This window comes from Convolutriloba macropyga, chromosome 10 (genome assembly GCF_964194025.1).
Source record: "Convolutriloba macropyga chromosome 10, txConMacr16.3, whole genome shotgun sequence".
Taxonomy (NCBI): domain Eukaryota; kingdom Metazoa; phylum Xenacoelomorpha; order Acoela; family Convolutidae; genus Convolutriloba; species Convolutriloba macropyga.
Window position 1 is genome coordinate 59,075,256 of NC_134477.1, and position 15,147 is coordinate 59,090,402.

Here is a 15,147-nt window from a genome sequence, read left to right on the forward strand (position 1 = left end):
CGTAAGTCACAATTTTCACGCTTGACTTGTGACTTACTTCACTCACTGTTTCAACTGAATGGATTTTAAATTCTTTCACGTATTGAATTACGTAATGTAGTGAATACGTTCAAGGTCAAAAGAGCAAAATCAAAAGAAACGGGATAAACCGATAAAGCCCGGTCATAGTGCATTAGGTTATCAAAGTTTATTAGAGCGATTGCTATCTGATTAATAGCCGCCCTCATCTTCTCAGCCGGCTATTATAGCGCTCCTTTTTTACAATTCAAAGAATTTGAATTGTATTGGGGCGCTGTCTTTTTTTTTAAGATCTGTTCACACATTTTCATGATTTTGAAGTCAAATTGGAGTAGTGATTTTGGTCACGCCGAAACAGGAAATGGAGAGAAAAAGCGAGTGGTTTTGCGGCATGAATTTTTTTCACTCTAATTTTAAAGTAAAGTGCGAAAATGGTGTTTGAACAAAAATTCGGTTTCTCGGTAGTGGTTTTTCACATGCGGCAATTTCACTCTGATTTTTACTGTTTTTTTTTCGATTTTTTGGATCGGATTTTTTCTAAATGGTTTTCCCCAATCCATTCACAGCTCATTCTATGCCTAGTTTTTTGTTTGAATTAAATTTTCATTTCTCGCTAGTGGTTATTTGTTCACATGGCGGCATTTTGACATTGATTTTTTTTCTTATTTTTTGATCTGATTTTTTTCAAATGGTTTTCTCAATTCACTCATAGTCCATTCTAGGTCTCGTTTTTCTGTTTAGTCAACGAAAATTCTTTGAATTGTACGTCAGGACTTGTCCTGCTATGTTTTTTACTTCGTCGAATAAAAAAATGCTTCGCTTTACCTCATTTTGCCGCTTTTTCAACATTTTGCGTGATATCTTTTTGACTTCTCTAGGCTAGTTTCTCTCTTCTCTCATTCTGCTAAAAGTGGTTTTGAACATCAGTTGCTCAGCAAAGCAATTCAAAATGAACAGAGTATAAAAAATTGAAGTCAGTAGTAGAAACGGGATAAACCCATAAAGCCCAATTTTAGATGCCCGCTATTTGAACGTCGTTCCTATAAGTCTTAATTACCATCTCTAATGCTTATTGGTATTGATAGTAGCTCCTGTAGCCTCTAAGAAACAGAAGTACGTTATGTTCAACTACGAAATGCCATCAAAATAAATCGGACTTAAAAAATGTTTTTGTACAGAAATCTTTTTTTTTCAGTATCTTCTATTCTTTCAATCCCAATCATGCTTATTGGAATCAACGGCGGCTATTTTCTGGCAATCTGCCGGTTATGTTATTAGTATTAAGCTTAGTACTCCTCAGTTTAGAAGCTGAAGTAAATATAGGTTTAGAATCTAACTGAAGCTGCACACTGAATTAGAACAAATTTGAAACTTTTTGTCAAGTTCAATCTCCGTTTTTCTTTTTCGGTTTCAATCCCGCTGTGCGTCTAACGCGTCAATGGCGGATATTTTTGGGCAATTTGTCGGCTATGTTTAAAATTTTTAATTTAGGCTATTGTAGAATATTCTTTCGCCAGCTTGAGTGATTTGACTTATTTACGCTCTGACATCTTATCCATCTACCACTCACAGGCTGGAGTAGGCTAAAATTGAATCTAGAATCTAAACCCGCCTGTTGTATCGCTCGAAAGCAATTCGTCTGACTTTATTCCCTTTTAGTTAGATATTGTTTGTTATGATGTAAACTTAAGAAAAAAAACCAATTTTAACCGCAAGTAAAAAGAAATAAGACTTAGAGCTGCAAATCTAAGAGTGGCAGATTCAAATTCAAGCACTGTCAAAGTCCCCACAAAAAATCATTAGAATAACTGAATTTCCCCACCAAATTTATATCTTTGCGAATAACAGGCTCACTTTTTAATTGCTCTTGAACGAAGTTCATAGCAATTATTGTAAACGTGTTGGTCTTTTTTATGCAAATTTTTTGCTTTACCATTTTGCGCTTTTCTTCTAGAATATTCTTTGACTTCTCAAGTGACTTTTTCATGCTTTCGTTCTTCATTTTTGGGTGATCTCTATTGCTCTCACTCCGAAGTAAAGCTTGTTGCTAATATAAATTCGGTTGAAGCATAGCGAAAACAAGGGCCTGATAGCAGAGTGGTCAGTGCATCTATTACAGATCGGGAGGTCAGTGGTTCGAATCCCGGCGGTAGGTTTTTCTGCCTGAAACGTCGGACTTTTCTAATGAACTTTTACGAGCATAATTTGTGGATTTTGGAGTGGTTTAATGTTGCATCATTCAGAAATTTACGCTTGGGACAGTTTGCAATCACGAATAGTTTAGAAAAGAATTTGTTGTTTGATTACTACCTACCTCGATGAAATATTTAGTGAAGCCGATAAGCTTGGATAATTAATTAGGTGTTCCCAACGTCCGCAAGAATCACTTATTGTCAAGATAATTAAGCGTTATTAATTGCTCTCGAACGAAGTATGAAGCATTGATTTTAAACGGGTGTCTTCTTAATGCAAATTTTTTGCCTGACTGTGAGTTTTTCTTCTAGAACCTTCTTTGACTTCTCAAGTCACTTTCGTATGCGTTTTTTTCATTTTTGAGTGATATCACTTTCTCTCACTACGAATTGAAGTATGTTGCTAGAGTAGACGCGATTGTAGCGTAGGAAATACAAAGGCCTCATAGCCGAGTGATGAGTTCGTCTGTCAAGGACTCCGTTGGTCGCGGTTTCGAATCCCACCCTAGTTGGATGTTTTTGCCTCCTTAAAAAATATAGTCTACAGCCACCTCTGAATTGAATTGCCCCGCTTATCGTTCGGGACAAATTTGTGCGACGTCAGTCGGTTTATTTTTCGTCATCGAAATTTTCCGTTTTACGAGCAACTTTGGAGACGTTTTGTTTCAATTTTTACTGCATTGTGCGCAACTTTTTCTTAGTCCAATTGACTTTTGAAATAACTTATTCACGCAAGATGGCTTGATTTTTGGTATGAGTGGTTGGCTGTTTACTGTAAAACTCAGCCAAAGTTGGTTTCATCCGTGGTCCTAATAAATTCTTATTGGATAATTTTAAACCGTTTGGGGAAGCTGTAGCCTTTATCCCCCGGCCGAATCAGTCAAAATTTTGCTCCCTGGCTTGTCATTTCAACGTAATTTGTCTTGTTCGGCAACAGCCTGTTTTCAGTTTTTCAGAATAAGTTTGTTGAACAGAATTTGTAAAAAAAAGTTCTGTTAATCATGCATTCATTCCAAAACCTGTATGTTAGTGTCAGTGCTGCCTCTCTGATTTGATTAAAAGTCAACAATGCAACTTTCTTTCAGTGGGATCGATTAAGCTTGAAACGTTAAGTGATAACTTATAGGGCTTCAATTGAGAACAACCTCCGCTACTATTTTGACATTTTTGGTAGCAGGTCCTGTTTTCAAAATCATGGGTTCGTTTTCATGGAAACAAAAAGTCATTACCTTGCTAACCAAAATCTTTAATGACATCTGAATTGTTGAAATTTTTCATAAATTTAATTGTTTTTAATAGCCGTCGTCAGCCTCTCAACGGCTATTATTGAGGCGCTCTCCTTTTTACAATTTTACAATTCAAAGAATTTGAAAATTGTATTGGTGCGCTGTCTTTTTTTGAAGATCTGTTCACGCTTTTTTCGGCTTTTTCACGTCAGTGTGAAGTCAAATTAGAGTGGTGATTTTGGTCACACTGAAATACTAAAGAGAGCGAAAAATCCAGTAGGTTTGAGGCGTGACAAAATACCTTAAAGGGGAGTCAGAAATTGGCGTTTGACAATTTTGCGGTTTTTGAGATGATTTTTTTTCATTTTGACTTCTGTTTTCAGAGTTTCCTCTCCTTCAGTGATTTTATGACGGTACATATGTGTTGTAATTATGCCTCTTTGCCTTTACTTGAATTCATTAAGGGGCAGCTAAAACTTTTTATGACTTTGCCACTATGTGAATTTTAGATTTTGCCCCCTTTTTAAAATTATCTGTTGTCTTATCACTTAGTGCCATCATTGACAGGTCTAATTGGTTGCCAATGAGGCATAGAAGAACCTAATTAATAGCTCGAGTTAATAGCTAGTAGTTTTGTTATCATTTAATCTGATGCTGCTTATAGCTGGTGATTTTTTGTTCACATGCGGCATTTTGACATTCATTTTCAGTTTTTTTTTTAAATTTATCTGATTTTTTTCAGAAATGGTTTTCCCAATTCACTCATAGTCCGTTCTAGGCCTAGTTATTGCTTAGTCAATGAAAATTCTTTGAATTGTACGTCAGGACTTGTCCTGCTTTTTTTATTTCCTTTACCTTTTGATCACGTTTTTTGTTTTACATAAGTCACGATTTTCACGTTTGACTTCTCACTTACCTCACTCACTGTTTCAACTGAATGGATTTTAAATTCTTTCATGCATTGAATTACGCAATGTAGTGAATACGGTCAAAGTCAAAAGAGCAAATGTCAAAAGATCAAAAGAAACAGGATAAGCATATAAAGCCCGGTCATTAAGTCATTAGGTGGATTAGGTTATCAAGGTTCATTAAGCTTTTGGTAGCTGACATTAGTGTTATGCTTAATAGATTTCAATTTAGAAGCTAAATTAAGTGTAATTTTAGAATCTAACCGAATAAGGAGAATCTATACACCAAATGAGAACACTTTGACACTTAGAAAAATTCTGTCAATTTCTATCTCTTATTTTTTTTCTGTTTCAATCCCAATGTGCTTCAAGCGGGTAGTCAACGTCGGCTATTTGCCGGCTATGTTATTAATTGCTCGCAAACGAATTTGTCAAAATTTTATTAGTCCTGTGATCTTTTAAATGCAATTTTTCGCTTGACCAATTTTTTGTCTGACTTTTTGACTCTTGGGGAGTGACTTTTATCTCGTTTGACTTTTTGATTTTTGCGTGATCTAAATTGCTCTCATTCAGATTTTAAAGCGCTAGCTTAATTCGAGGAGGCTTACTACTAAAATGTTAATGCCATCATTTTAAGCCCTTTACTGCCCTTATACTTCAGCACCGGCTGAAGGATGCCCCTCAATTGAACCCCCGTATACAGTTTGAAAGCAAGTTGGCCGAACGTAGTTGGTTATGTTACAATTATTTGCATCACCCGTTTGAGTGCCTTGGTATGTTTTTGTTGGCTGTTCAGGCGACTGGCTTTGTGGCGGTGACTTGCAGGTGTTGGAGAGAATCACATGGAATGATGGATTGGATCAGTACAGACTCACACCCAACCAACTTAGAGACAGGTATGTTCGGAGCAGTTCTCAACTCTACGACAGAGTCATATCTTTCAACAATCGGTACATTTGCCCCATTTATGATCATTATAATTATTTGTGAAAATCGGGCTCTATGCATGGGGCGTAAATGTTAGGGGGGAGGGGGGGGGGGGGGGTGTCCCGAGCTGGAATGTGGATTTTGCTATTGAAATGGTTGATATGTTTTTGGATCTGTTCTGTTTTCATTAGTAATTTTCTTCTCGTGTATCACAGAAACAGGTAATGTTAAAAGTAATAAAATGTACTAAATTGTAATGTAAATAGAATGTGTAAAGTAAATTAAAGTGTAAATAGAAAAAGGCATGGTAACAATTGGTAAAAAATGGGATGGAAATAGAATTCAAACTCAAACTATTTGGGGATCTATTTTGTTCTCATTGATCAAAGGTAAATTTAACTGCTGAAATGAATTCAATTACAAATTACGTCTGGAACAACACGGAATGCGTGAATAAGTTGAGTTCGTGCGTTTAGGTTCAGGGAATTGGGAGCTGATGCAGTGTTTGCATTCCAACTGAGGAACCCGATTCACAATGGACATGCACTTCTCATGCAGGACACGAGGAGGCGACTGCTGGAGAGAGGGTACAAGAACCCTACTCTACTCTTGCACCCATTGGGTAAGTTTATAACTAAGATTAACAGCCTTCTAAGCGAAATATTTTGACATTCATTCGTCACATAGGAATGGAAAAAGGGGGAGAAAAGAGAACCTTTTCAATTGCTCTCAAACGAAGTTTGTAGCAATTATATTAGTCCTGCCGGTCTTTTTATAGCTGCGAAGCTGTAAGCTGAGCGTAGCTATATTGCGGTGCTCTTGGTTTTTTTTTTGTTTCGTCGTCTGACGCTCTTTTTTCGTTTTACATTTGTTCACACAGCAAAGCTGAAAAAGTCAAATTTTCTGAATGACTTCTTCCTCTCACTAACGGCGTTTGCGCGCGTGACGTCATTTCTCACTCTCTTTAGCAAAAGTTTTTTGCTTGATTAGATTTTGATCACAAGTGACTTACCTCACTCAATAAAATGACTTTTGCACTTTAAAACTTAAGTTTAATTTGAATCTGTTTAAGGTCAAAGGAACTCATATGTGCAGTAAAGGTCCCTAATAAGAGGCTTCTGCGGAATGAATTTTAACAAGCTTCATTAATTTATCGCTCAATTTTTTTACCTAGTTTTTTGAGTGGCGTCGATTTTTTCAATTTAGATCTGTATCTGTTTCTATCTCTATTATATGGCACGCAGGTCTATTCTTTCGCAGCTATTCCGGCAATCTGCCGGCTATGTTTCTATGCAATTTTTCGCTTGACCAATTTTTCGTCTGACGCTTTTGATTTTGCGTCCTCAAAAACGGGATAAACAGGTAGCGCCCAGCGGGCATTAAGTGCTCTTTGAGCCTTTCAGCTCTGTTTCAGCTCAAACTGTTTTGGAGACTTATACTTATGGTGAGAGGTTGAAGACCCCTCAACTGATGCCCCCCCCCCCCCCCCCCCGTTTCGATCTACTGACGAACAACCGCTCGCAGGCAAAACACGCAAACTTATATTATTTTGCACCTCCTCTAGGTTTTAATAATACGTTACTGCATAGGTTCTAGTGGTAATGGAATGGTTTCAACATTTTAACATCACGAATTTTAGCATTTCAGACAAAACGTGCAATTTTTTTCAAATTTTTGACGTTTTTTTTTCCTATTCAGGTCCTTCCAGACCCAGGGGCCAGAAAACCTAAGGGGTTTGGGTTTGATAATAAGTTACATACATTTTTTTTGGCCGGGGAATAGTTTTTAAGGAACCTCCACTAGGGTTTGAAAATAGGCTACTGTAAATTTTCTAGGTGTAATGGAATGTCGTGCGTGATTTCAACATCACGAATTTTTTAACATTTATAGTCATTATTAAGATTTTTTAAGCCTCAAGGGTCAGAAAACGTCCGTTAGGGTTTAATAATAAGTTACTGGAAAATATTTGTTGGTCATGGATTAATTTTCAACTTTTAAATATCACGGGTTTTAGCAATTTTTTTATAAAACTTTTTTTAGGATTTCTGATTTTTTGTCATTTATTAGGTTTCTCTAGCCTCAAGAGCCATGGAAATTCCTCTAGGGCTTAATAATATGTTACTGCATAGTTTATAGATGTAATGGAATGTTCTTCAAGATTTTAATATCACGAATTTAGGCAATTTTTGAAAATTTTTGCAATTTTTTCATGTTTTGGAGTTAATGGAATGGTGATTAATATTTCTTATGACTCCAGTTTTCGCAATTTTTGGATAAGTTTCCATTTTTTTGCGGAAAATTTTCAAGTTCCAAGTGTATGGATCTTTGAAACTGTTTCAGGCTTGAAACAGGGATACTGCATAGTCTCTTGAGACAATGAAATGGTTCTTAAGATATTGATATCTCGACTTTTAGCTAGATTTTGTTAAAATTTTCAATTGTTTCCGAAATTTTTCAATATTTTTTTGTCCTTTTCTGAGTTTAACGACCATTACTGGCCAACGAAATTTTTCAAGTCTTGGAGATGGGTTACTTGACAGAACTTTTGAGACAAAATATGTTTTTAAAATTTTTTGCTGCGAAGTTGCAAACTGTTTTAAATTTTGCCTTTTTCAGTTTTTTGCTTTGATTTATTTACTAACAAGGCTGGAGAACTAGAAGTTGCAGAGTCGAATCCCATCATGGAAAATATTCCTTTCTCTCTCTCTCTCTGTCGGCTATGTCGGTTAGGGTTTCTTTCCTTCACTTTCTCGTTCACGTTTTACCTTTCTCTCTCTCTTTCTCTCTTTTTGTTGATGTCGCACTTCAGCTGCTGTTATGTGGCGTAATGTCATCATCTCTGATCCTCATTAACAATGAGTTTTAGTAGAAATGTTTTTTTTAAATCATAATTGACTTAACAGGCACTTTTTAGGAAATCATTGTTAATTGCTCTCAAAAGCAGTTTGTAGCAAATATGTTCAACCTGTTTGCCTTTATGCAATTTTTCGCTGGGCCGATTTTTTGTCTGACCCATTTGAATATCGTCTTCAGAAGCGGGATAAAGTGGCAGCACCCAGTTTGCATTAAGTTCTCTTAGAGCCGTTCAGCCCACTAGTCTTCAAGTATGCCATTCACAGAAACTGTTTTGTAGACTTATACTTATCTTTTGAGGGGCGGTTCTTAGAAATTGATCCCACACCAATTAATCTAAAGCTAGCCTCACTAAACTGTGGCTAGCTTCTGACGAAGCCAACCGCTCGGCGGTCGCTCTAGAGCAATTTGCCCGACGTTAGACGGTAATGTTGAAATTTTTTTTCTCTTTTTTTCAGAATAAAGTAAACAAATATTTTCATCATTTAACACGGGGCAGATTTTAGGTGGGTCTACACGGCCCCTTTTGTCCACCCTCTCCCTAATTGTAGTATTTGTATTTATATTTAAGTTGATATTTTTTAAATCGGAGAGTTTAATTCTTTCTTTCATAATCACCCTAGAAGTCTCTGGCTCTGGTTTGGAATTAGAACGAAGCTAAGATGGTGGTTTGCAAATTTTGCTATATATTAATGTTCCAAAAACAGTTTAACTCTTGTTTGAAGCTCAAAAAATTGGAAATTCCAACAACTAGGATTGCCCAGCAAATTGGTCCTGCTTGTATTTTTTAATAAATCAATAAATTAATAAATCAAACTTCCCTGTAAATCGGGTATTTTGTGAGCCTGAGGGTGGGTTTTTCTGAAGGAATTAGAATAGCCCAGATCTCCAATCAATCTAATATCCGCATCCTCGATAAACACTAGTATTAATGTTTGTTATTTTTTTGGGCTTGGGCTCTATTGATTAAACCCCCCCCCCCCCCCCTCCCCAACTTCGTCGTTATATTATACCTGCTTGGACGTGACAATTTTTTAACCTTTAGTTGATAAATTGTGCTAGTGTTGATTGTACTGAAGGGTAGCATGGACAAAAAAGACATCACTTTGTATGTATTGTGACTTGTTCACGTGCGTGTGTAGGTGGATGGACGAAGGACGATGATGTGCCTCTTCCAGTGAGGATGGAACAACACAAGGCAGTGTTGAGTGAGGGGGTGTTGGATCCAGAATCAACTGTCATGGCTATATTCCCCTCTCCCATGATGTACGCTGGACCCACAGAGGTTCGAAATGCCTATCTTGACATTTAGAAGCTACTATTGATGTCGATATGGTCGTTGTCGGCTACTCCTCCGATAGACCGAAGTTTGATGCAATTATTGTAAGCGTGTCTGTCTTTTTTATGCCAAATTTTTGCATGAAAAGGTTTGCAAGAACATTTTTTTTCGATTTAACTTCTCAGGTGACTTTTTCACGTTTGGAACCCCTCCTTGGTCGGAATTTCTTGCAATCATAGCGAATCTAGGCTACAGTCCATCTGAATTAAATTGTTCGGCCTGTCGTTCGCGAGCAATTTGTTTGATTTTATTTATGTGTATAGAGGACTTAGTAAAAATTTTATTTAGGTTTGATTTTATTTATGTACATAGACGACTTAGTAATAATGCGCTAGACAAAAATCTAACTTTCGGTAGTTCATTGATGAGTTGGCAGTATTTAAAATTAAATTAATTGGGTAGTTCGGTTGATTTTTTTTTGCGTTGCAGTTGAAAAAAGAAAGCTTATATAGATCGTCAGTAAAACAGATTTGCATCGCTTTAATAAATTGAAATCATCTCATCTGTCGAATAAAATCGTTCACAAAGGAGCATAACAGACTTCTTTAACAAATTGAAAAGCTGCTATCTGCTGTGCAACAATGAATTAGTGAGGTATATAAATAATAATTGCTCTTGAACGTATTAAGTTTGAAGCAAGTATTGTAAATATGTGTCTTTCTTATGCAAAATTTATTGCTTGACAGTTTTCTTCTAGAATGTTCTTCCGCTAGTGATTCGACTTTTCTTCGAAAAGAAAAACGGAATTAACTGGTAATGCCTTAGTGCATAAGTCTCTGAGCAGCTCTCTTAAATCTTTTAAGTGTCTTGTTTTGAGAAGTGGCTGCGGAACTCAGCTTGAGAAGGCCGATATTCATGGTTCGATTGACGATTTTGGACCCCCTCAGGGCGTTTATCGTCGCCACCTGAGGTTGGCCTCATAATGCTGAGCTAGAATCAAAGCCTACCCCTCGCATGTTGTTCGAGGTTAATTCTTTCTACGGTAGTCGAGTGTTTAAATTTAATAATTTCCGTATAAATTCCGTTACTTGGGCGAATTGTAATTGAAGATCACAGACTTCGCTATTCGTCCTCGCATTAGCGAAATGAATTTTTTTCCAGTTGATATATCTACATTCTCTATTGATTCGCTTTTAGGTGCAATGGCACTGTAAGACGCGAATGGTTGCGGGTGCGAACTTCTACATTGTGGGAAGAGACCCAGCTGGAATGCCTCACCCTGAAACTAAGAAAGACATCTACGAACCGACTCATGGAAGGAAAGTGCTGGGCATGGCTCCCGGACTCAACTCACTCGAGATTGTTCCTTTCAGGTAAATTTCTGACGACTCTCGAATATAGTATTTCGGATCTTTTCCGTTTGTCCAACCCCCCCCCCCCCCCTCCCCCAGCTGAGTGGGTGTATTTTATTTGCACCCCCCCCCCCCCCGATACACGTATGATGTAACTTGGGGGGTGGAAGGTTCATGACGGACTAGAGAGGGCACAAACGGAAAAGATCGATTATTTCTAATACCATTTTGAGCAATATCATAATTATCAAATCATGATCGTTAGCGACTTCTATCGTTCCCGCAAAAGGACCATTTATCCAGAAACGAGATAATTCACGTGACAAATACCAAAGACCAGAAACCGACGGATTTTGAACTTAAATTAAGATTCTATTGGTTTCCGGTCTTTGTTCATTTTTCACGTGCCAATTATCTCATTTCTAGACACATGCTTAACGAGTAGTTTAGAGTTTTGTTGGACTAGAGCTTATTGTTACTGATTCTTAGTAGAAAAAATGGTATTCGTTTCTGTCCCAATGGTGATCAAATCGTCAGTTGCAGAAAATTTCGAGCAATGTAGCGGAGCATTAATCTTCTATCTTATTAAACTGTTTTGCTTGTATCGGATCGTTTTTTGTTAAAGGGTAGCAGCTTACAACACGAAACTTGGTAAAATGGACTTTTTTGACCCCGAGAAGAAAGACGATTTCCTCTTCATTTCGGGAACTAAAATGAGGGGATTTGCCCGATCTGGGGAGCTTCCGCCAGATGGATTTATGGCCCCGAGTGCGTGGAAAGTGCTGGCAGAGTTCTACCAAAAACTGGCAGCTGGTCAACAGTAGTTGGACAATATCGATAATCTCGAAGAACCAAAGACGATTTGAAGAACGGAAAATTAGGATTCAACTTAGCCGTGACATCGAAGGCAATCAACCATTCACTCACAAACATGACAATTTTTTGAACCAAAAGTTGAACGCAATATCTGACGAACGCACAATATTAATAATAGAAGAACTTGAAATGAGGGTTGAAGCTAGATCTATAACTTAAATCTAGATGGCAGTTTGTATCTGTGTTCACTGATTTAGTTTCAGATAGTGAGATAGATTTCTGCATCGCGGGTTTACAGTAATCAAATCTGGTGTTAGTTATACTTTGCATAATTCGTCCTCAAATCATGAATTTTCTCAAATTCTTTTCTTGTACCCTCTCCATTATTGAGTTTGGCCACTTTTGAAATCCTTATTTACCCTTCTTGCTGTATTACCATCACTTTGTGGGCTATATTTCTCTGAAATTGCCAAATTTTTTGAGCTACCTATGAACAGTTTTTGGAAGTAAATGAGTACCGTCGGTGCTCCCACCCTACCCTCCGTGTTTATAATGCGAGTGCAAAAAAACTAAGTAATATGAATTGTACTCGTTTAATGTAACAAAGTAGTTCGATATCTTAATCTCTACACAGTTATATTGCTCTGAACTTTTTCCGACCAGCATTGTCATTGTTTTTATCAGACAAAAGGCGGCTGAAATTGTAAAATACATATATATTCACTTTTCATATTGATATTAAATTTCCAATTTGTATAATATACCAGTGTTCTGCTGGAAATTCTATCTACCTGGTAAAATCTCGTAAAAATAAAAAGTTTATGAGCTCTTTTTTTAGCAGAAGTTTGTTTGTCAGGGTACACTACATCAAATTACCTGACAGATAACCAACTCACTTCAAATGCCGATAAAACAGATGTTATTTTTTTTACAAAACATACTAATTCGGATCCAGAGTTTACTTTTAAGGTGAAGTTATCAAACCAGCTCTTGCTTGTTATCTTGGAGTACGAATTGGTTCAAACCTAATCTTTGAAAATCACCTTAACTCAGTTTTAAGCAAAAGGCTAATGCAATTCGTTCTTTGTATCTTGTAAATCAATTTCCTTTAAAAGTAAGAGTTGTCTTTAATTCAGTTTTACTCTCTCATCTTTGTTTCAGTGGAATATTCCTTTAAACTCTTACAGCAAAAACATAAACCGCATAAATAGGCTAATTAACTGGGGAATAAAAGTTTATTTTCGACAAAATTTTGACCACTCCGATGATCTCATTAAGGATCGTATCGTGCCAGACGAATTGTTTATCTCAAAGTTAGATTAATTCAGCTACAAACAGATATAAGACACGGAAACCTGAAAAATTTAAAATGTTTACTAGTCGCCAAAACGCTAGACAGAACAAGAGAACAACTCAAATTATCATAAAAAGAGAACGAAAGCGAAGTGGAGTAACAAATCTTTGATCTTGAAAATTGTTCAAAAATGGAACAAATTGCCTTCTTCAATAAGTACTTTTAACAGTAAAACTTGCTTTAAAAATGTTTTAACCGAGTTTTTGCTCGATCGGCACAAGAAAGTACCCGTTAATAGACAAATAGGAGCCTTCAAAGCCTATTGTTAACCTATGAGATCGAACCGCCACAATTTTAAGATTATTATATTAATAACAAAACAGAATTTTTTTAACCTTTGAAAGCATGTAGATATCTAACCTTAGGGTTATAATCTGAATAGTTTACATGTTAACAAAAAAATTAAATGGAGTGAAAGAAATCTTGTCGAACGAAATCTCATCAAATTGTTCTCGAACGAACTTTGGAGCAATTATTGTAAACGTGTTGGTCTTATTTACGACTCGAAGAACGTTGACTTCTGTTTTCGAACATTGCACTTTAGCTGTAGATTAAATTGTCAAGTGCTCCCAAAGCAGTTATTGTAAACCTGTGTGTCTTTTGTGCAATTTTTTCGCCGGACCCTTTTTGCGCTTTTTCTAGAATAATCTTTGACTTCTCAAGTGACTCACGCTCTTTTTGATTTTTGAGTGATTACGCTTACTCCTAAACAAAGTTTGCTGCTAAAAAAAACGATTTTCAGAGTGACGATGAAAAGGCCCTGATTTCCGATTGGTTAATGCCTCTGTCGATGTAACAGAATCGGACTCAGGAGGTCGGGGTTCGAATCCCGCCTTACTGTGTAGTTTTTGCGCCCTTAAAGAATAATTTATCTAGGCTCTGCCCCTGAGTTAAATTTCCCCGCCTGTCTTTTTTTCCAACATTAGTTTATTAATAGCCGCAAGGCGATAGCTGAAGCTATTATTGGCCTTCTTTTGGTTTTTTAAGTCGTCAACAGGATTTTTGTTAAGATCATAAGACGTCACAAATCTGCGTTTTGTTCATGTATTCATGCGATTTCAACTGAATTGCGTGCGTGACGTCATTTTCACTCGTAATGGCGAGTTTTGTTCATTCGCGTGATTCAATTTTTGGTCACACGTGGCCTACCTCACTCCAAAATGACTTCCTCACTCTGAAACTGGCTTTCCTTTAATTTAATTCAAAGGGATATGGTCAAGTGAGTGTGTGCCACTCTATTTCAAGGTTATTTGAAAGCAGCTATTAGAAGCATTAATCTTTTGACAGATTATTAATCAAAATGTAACATCTGAGCATTTAATAAAAAGAATTTGTTGGCCTGTTTCTTATACTATCTATTTGAGACTGCAGATGTACCAAGCTATTGGGGCTATTTTGTGACAATCTGCCATCTATGTTTTGTTTTTTAATAGCCGCACAGCGATAGCTGGGGTTGTTATTGGCTTTCTCTTGGTTTTTTGGTTTGTCAAGATTTTTGTCACGACCACATGACGTCAGAACTACTTTTTGATCATTCGTTGATGCAAATCCATCTGAAGTGCGTGTGTGACGTCATTTTTCGCTCTTTTTGGAGCTAGTTTTTTTGTTTCTTCTTGTGATTAAAATTTTGGTCGCACGTGACTTACCTCACTCTCAGAAATGACTTCCTCACTTTAAATTGAACTTCTATTTAATTTAATTCCAAGAGGTAAGGTCAAGTGACTGTATCACTCTAAATGAAGGTTATTTAAGAGCAGCTAATAGAGGCAGAAATAGTTTTTACAGATTCTTAATCAGTTGCTCAGCAAAGCAATTCAAAATAAACAGAATCAGTATCAGAAACGATATGAGCCCAGTTTTAGATGCCCAATACTCGAATTTTGTTTTTAGTTACCATCTCTAATGCTTATTGCTATTGATACTAGCCCTAATTCTAACTATGAAACAGGAGTATGTTAAGCTCCAAAATGACATCAACATGTTTCGCACTTTAACATTTTTTGTAGGAAAATCATTTTTTCACTAGCTTTTCTCTTCTTTCAATCCCAACCTTGGTTATGGGAATCAACGGCCGCTCCTATTTTCCGGCAATCTGACGGGGATAGTTTTGAATTGCGTACAAAAATTGCTGGGGCCATGACTATTGCAAACAATTCTTTGGTACTGATTGTTTTAAAGATTTTGTTAAAGATTGATTTGATATAGAAACTTAAAATATTTTT

At 36.7% G+C, this 15,147-nt stretch overlaps 1 protein-coding gene across 2 annotated transcripts in view; it reads left to right on the forward strand.

Moving 5' to 3' along the window:
- The window catches only part of LOC142348230 (bifunctional 3'-phosphoadenosine 5'-phosphosulfate synthase-like), a 28,029-nt gene extending 15,628 nt beyond the window's left edge, over window positions 1-12,401 (forward strand). For both annotated transcript variants that reach the window (XM_075399516.1, XM_075399517.1), the window contains 5 exons: window positions 5,141-5,240; window positions 5,748-5,893; window positions 9,267-9,409; window positions 10,601-10,776; window positions 11,381-12,401. In XM_075399516.1, coding sequence (XP_075255631.1) covers window positions 5,141-5,240; window positions 5,748-5,893; window positions 9,267-9,409; window positions 10,601-10,776; window positions 11,381-11,579 — 764 coding nt within the window. In that variant the 3' untranslated portion in view covers window positions 11,580-12,401. The remainder of the gene's footprint in view (window positions 1-5,140; window positions 5,241-5,747; window positions 5,894-9,266; window positions 9,410-10,600; window positions 10,777-11,380) is intronic.
- The last annotated feature ends 2,746 nt before the right edge of the window (window positions 12,402-15,147 follow it).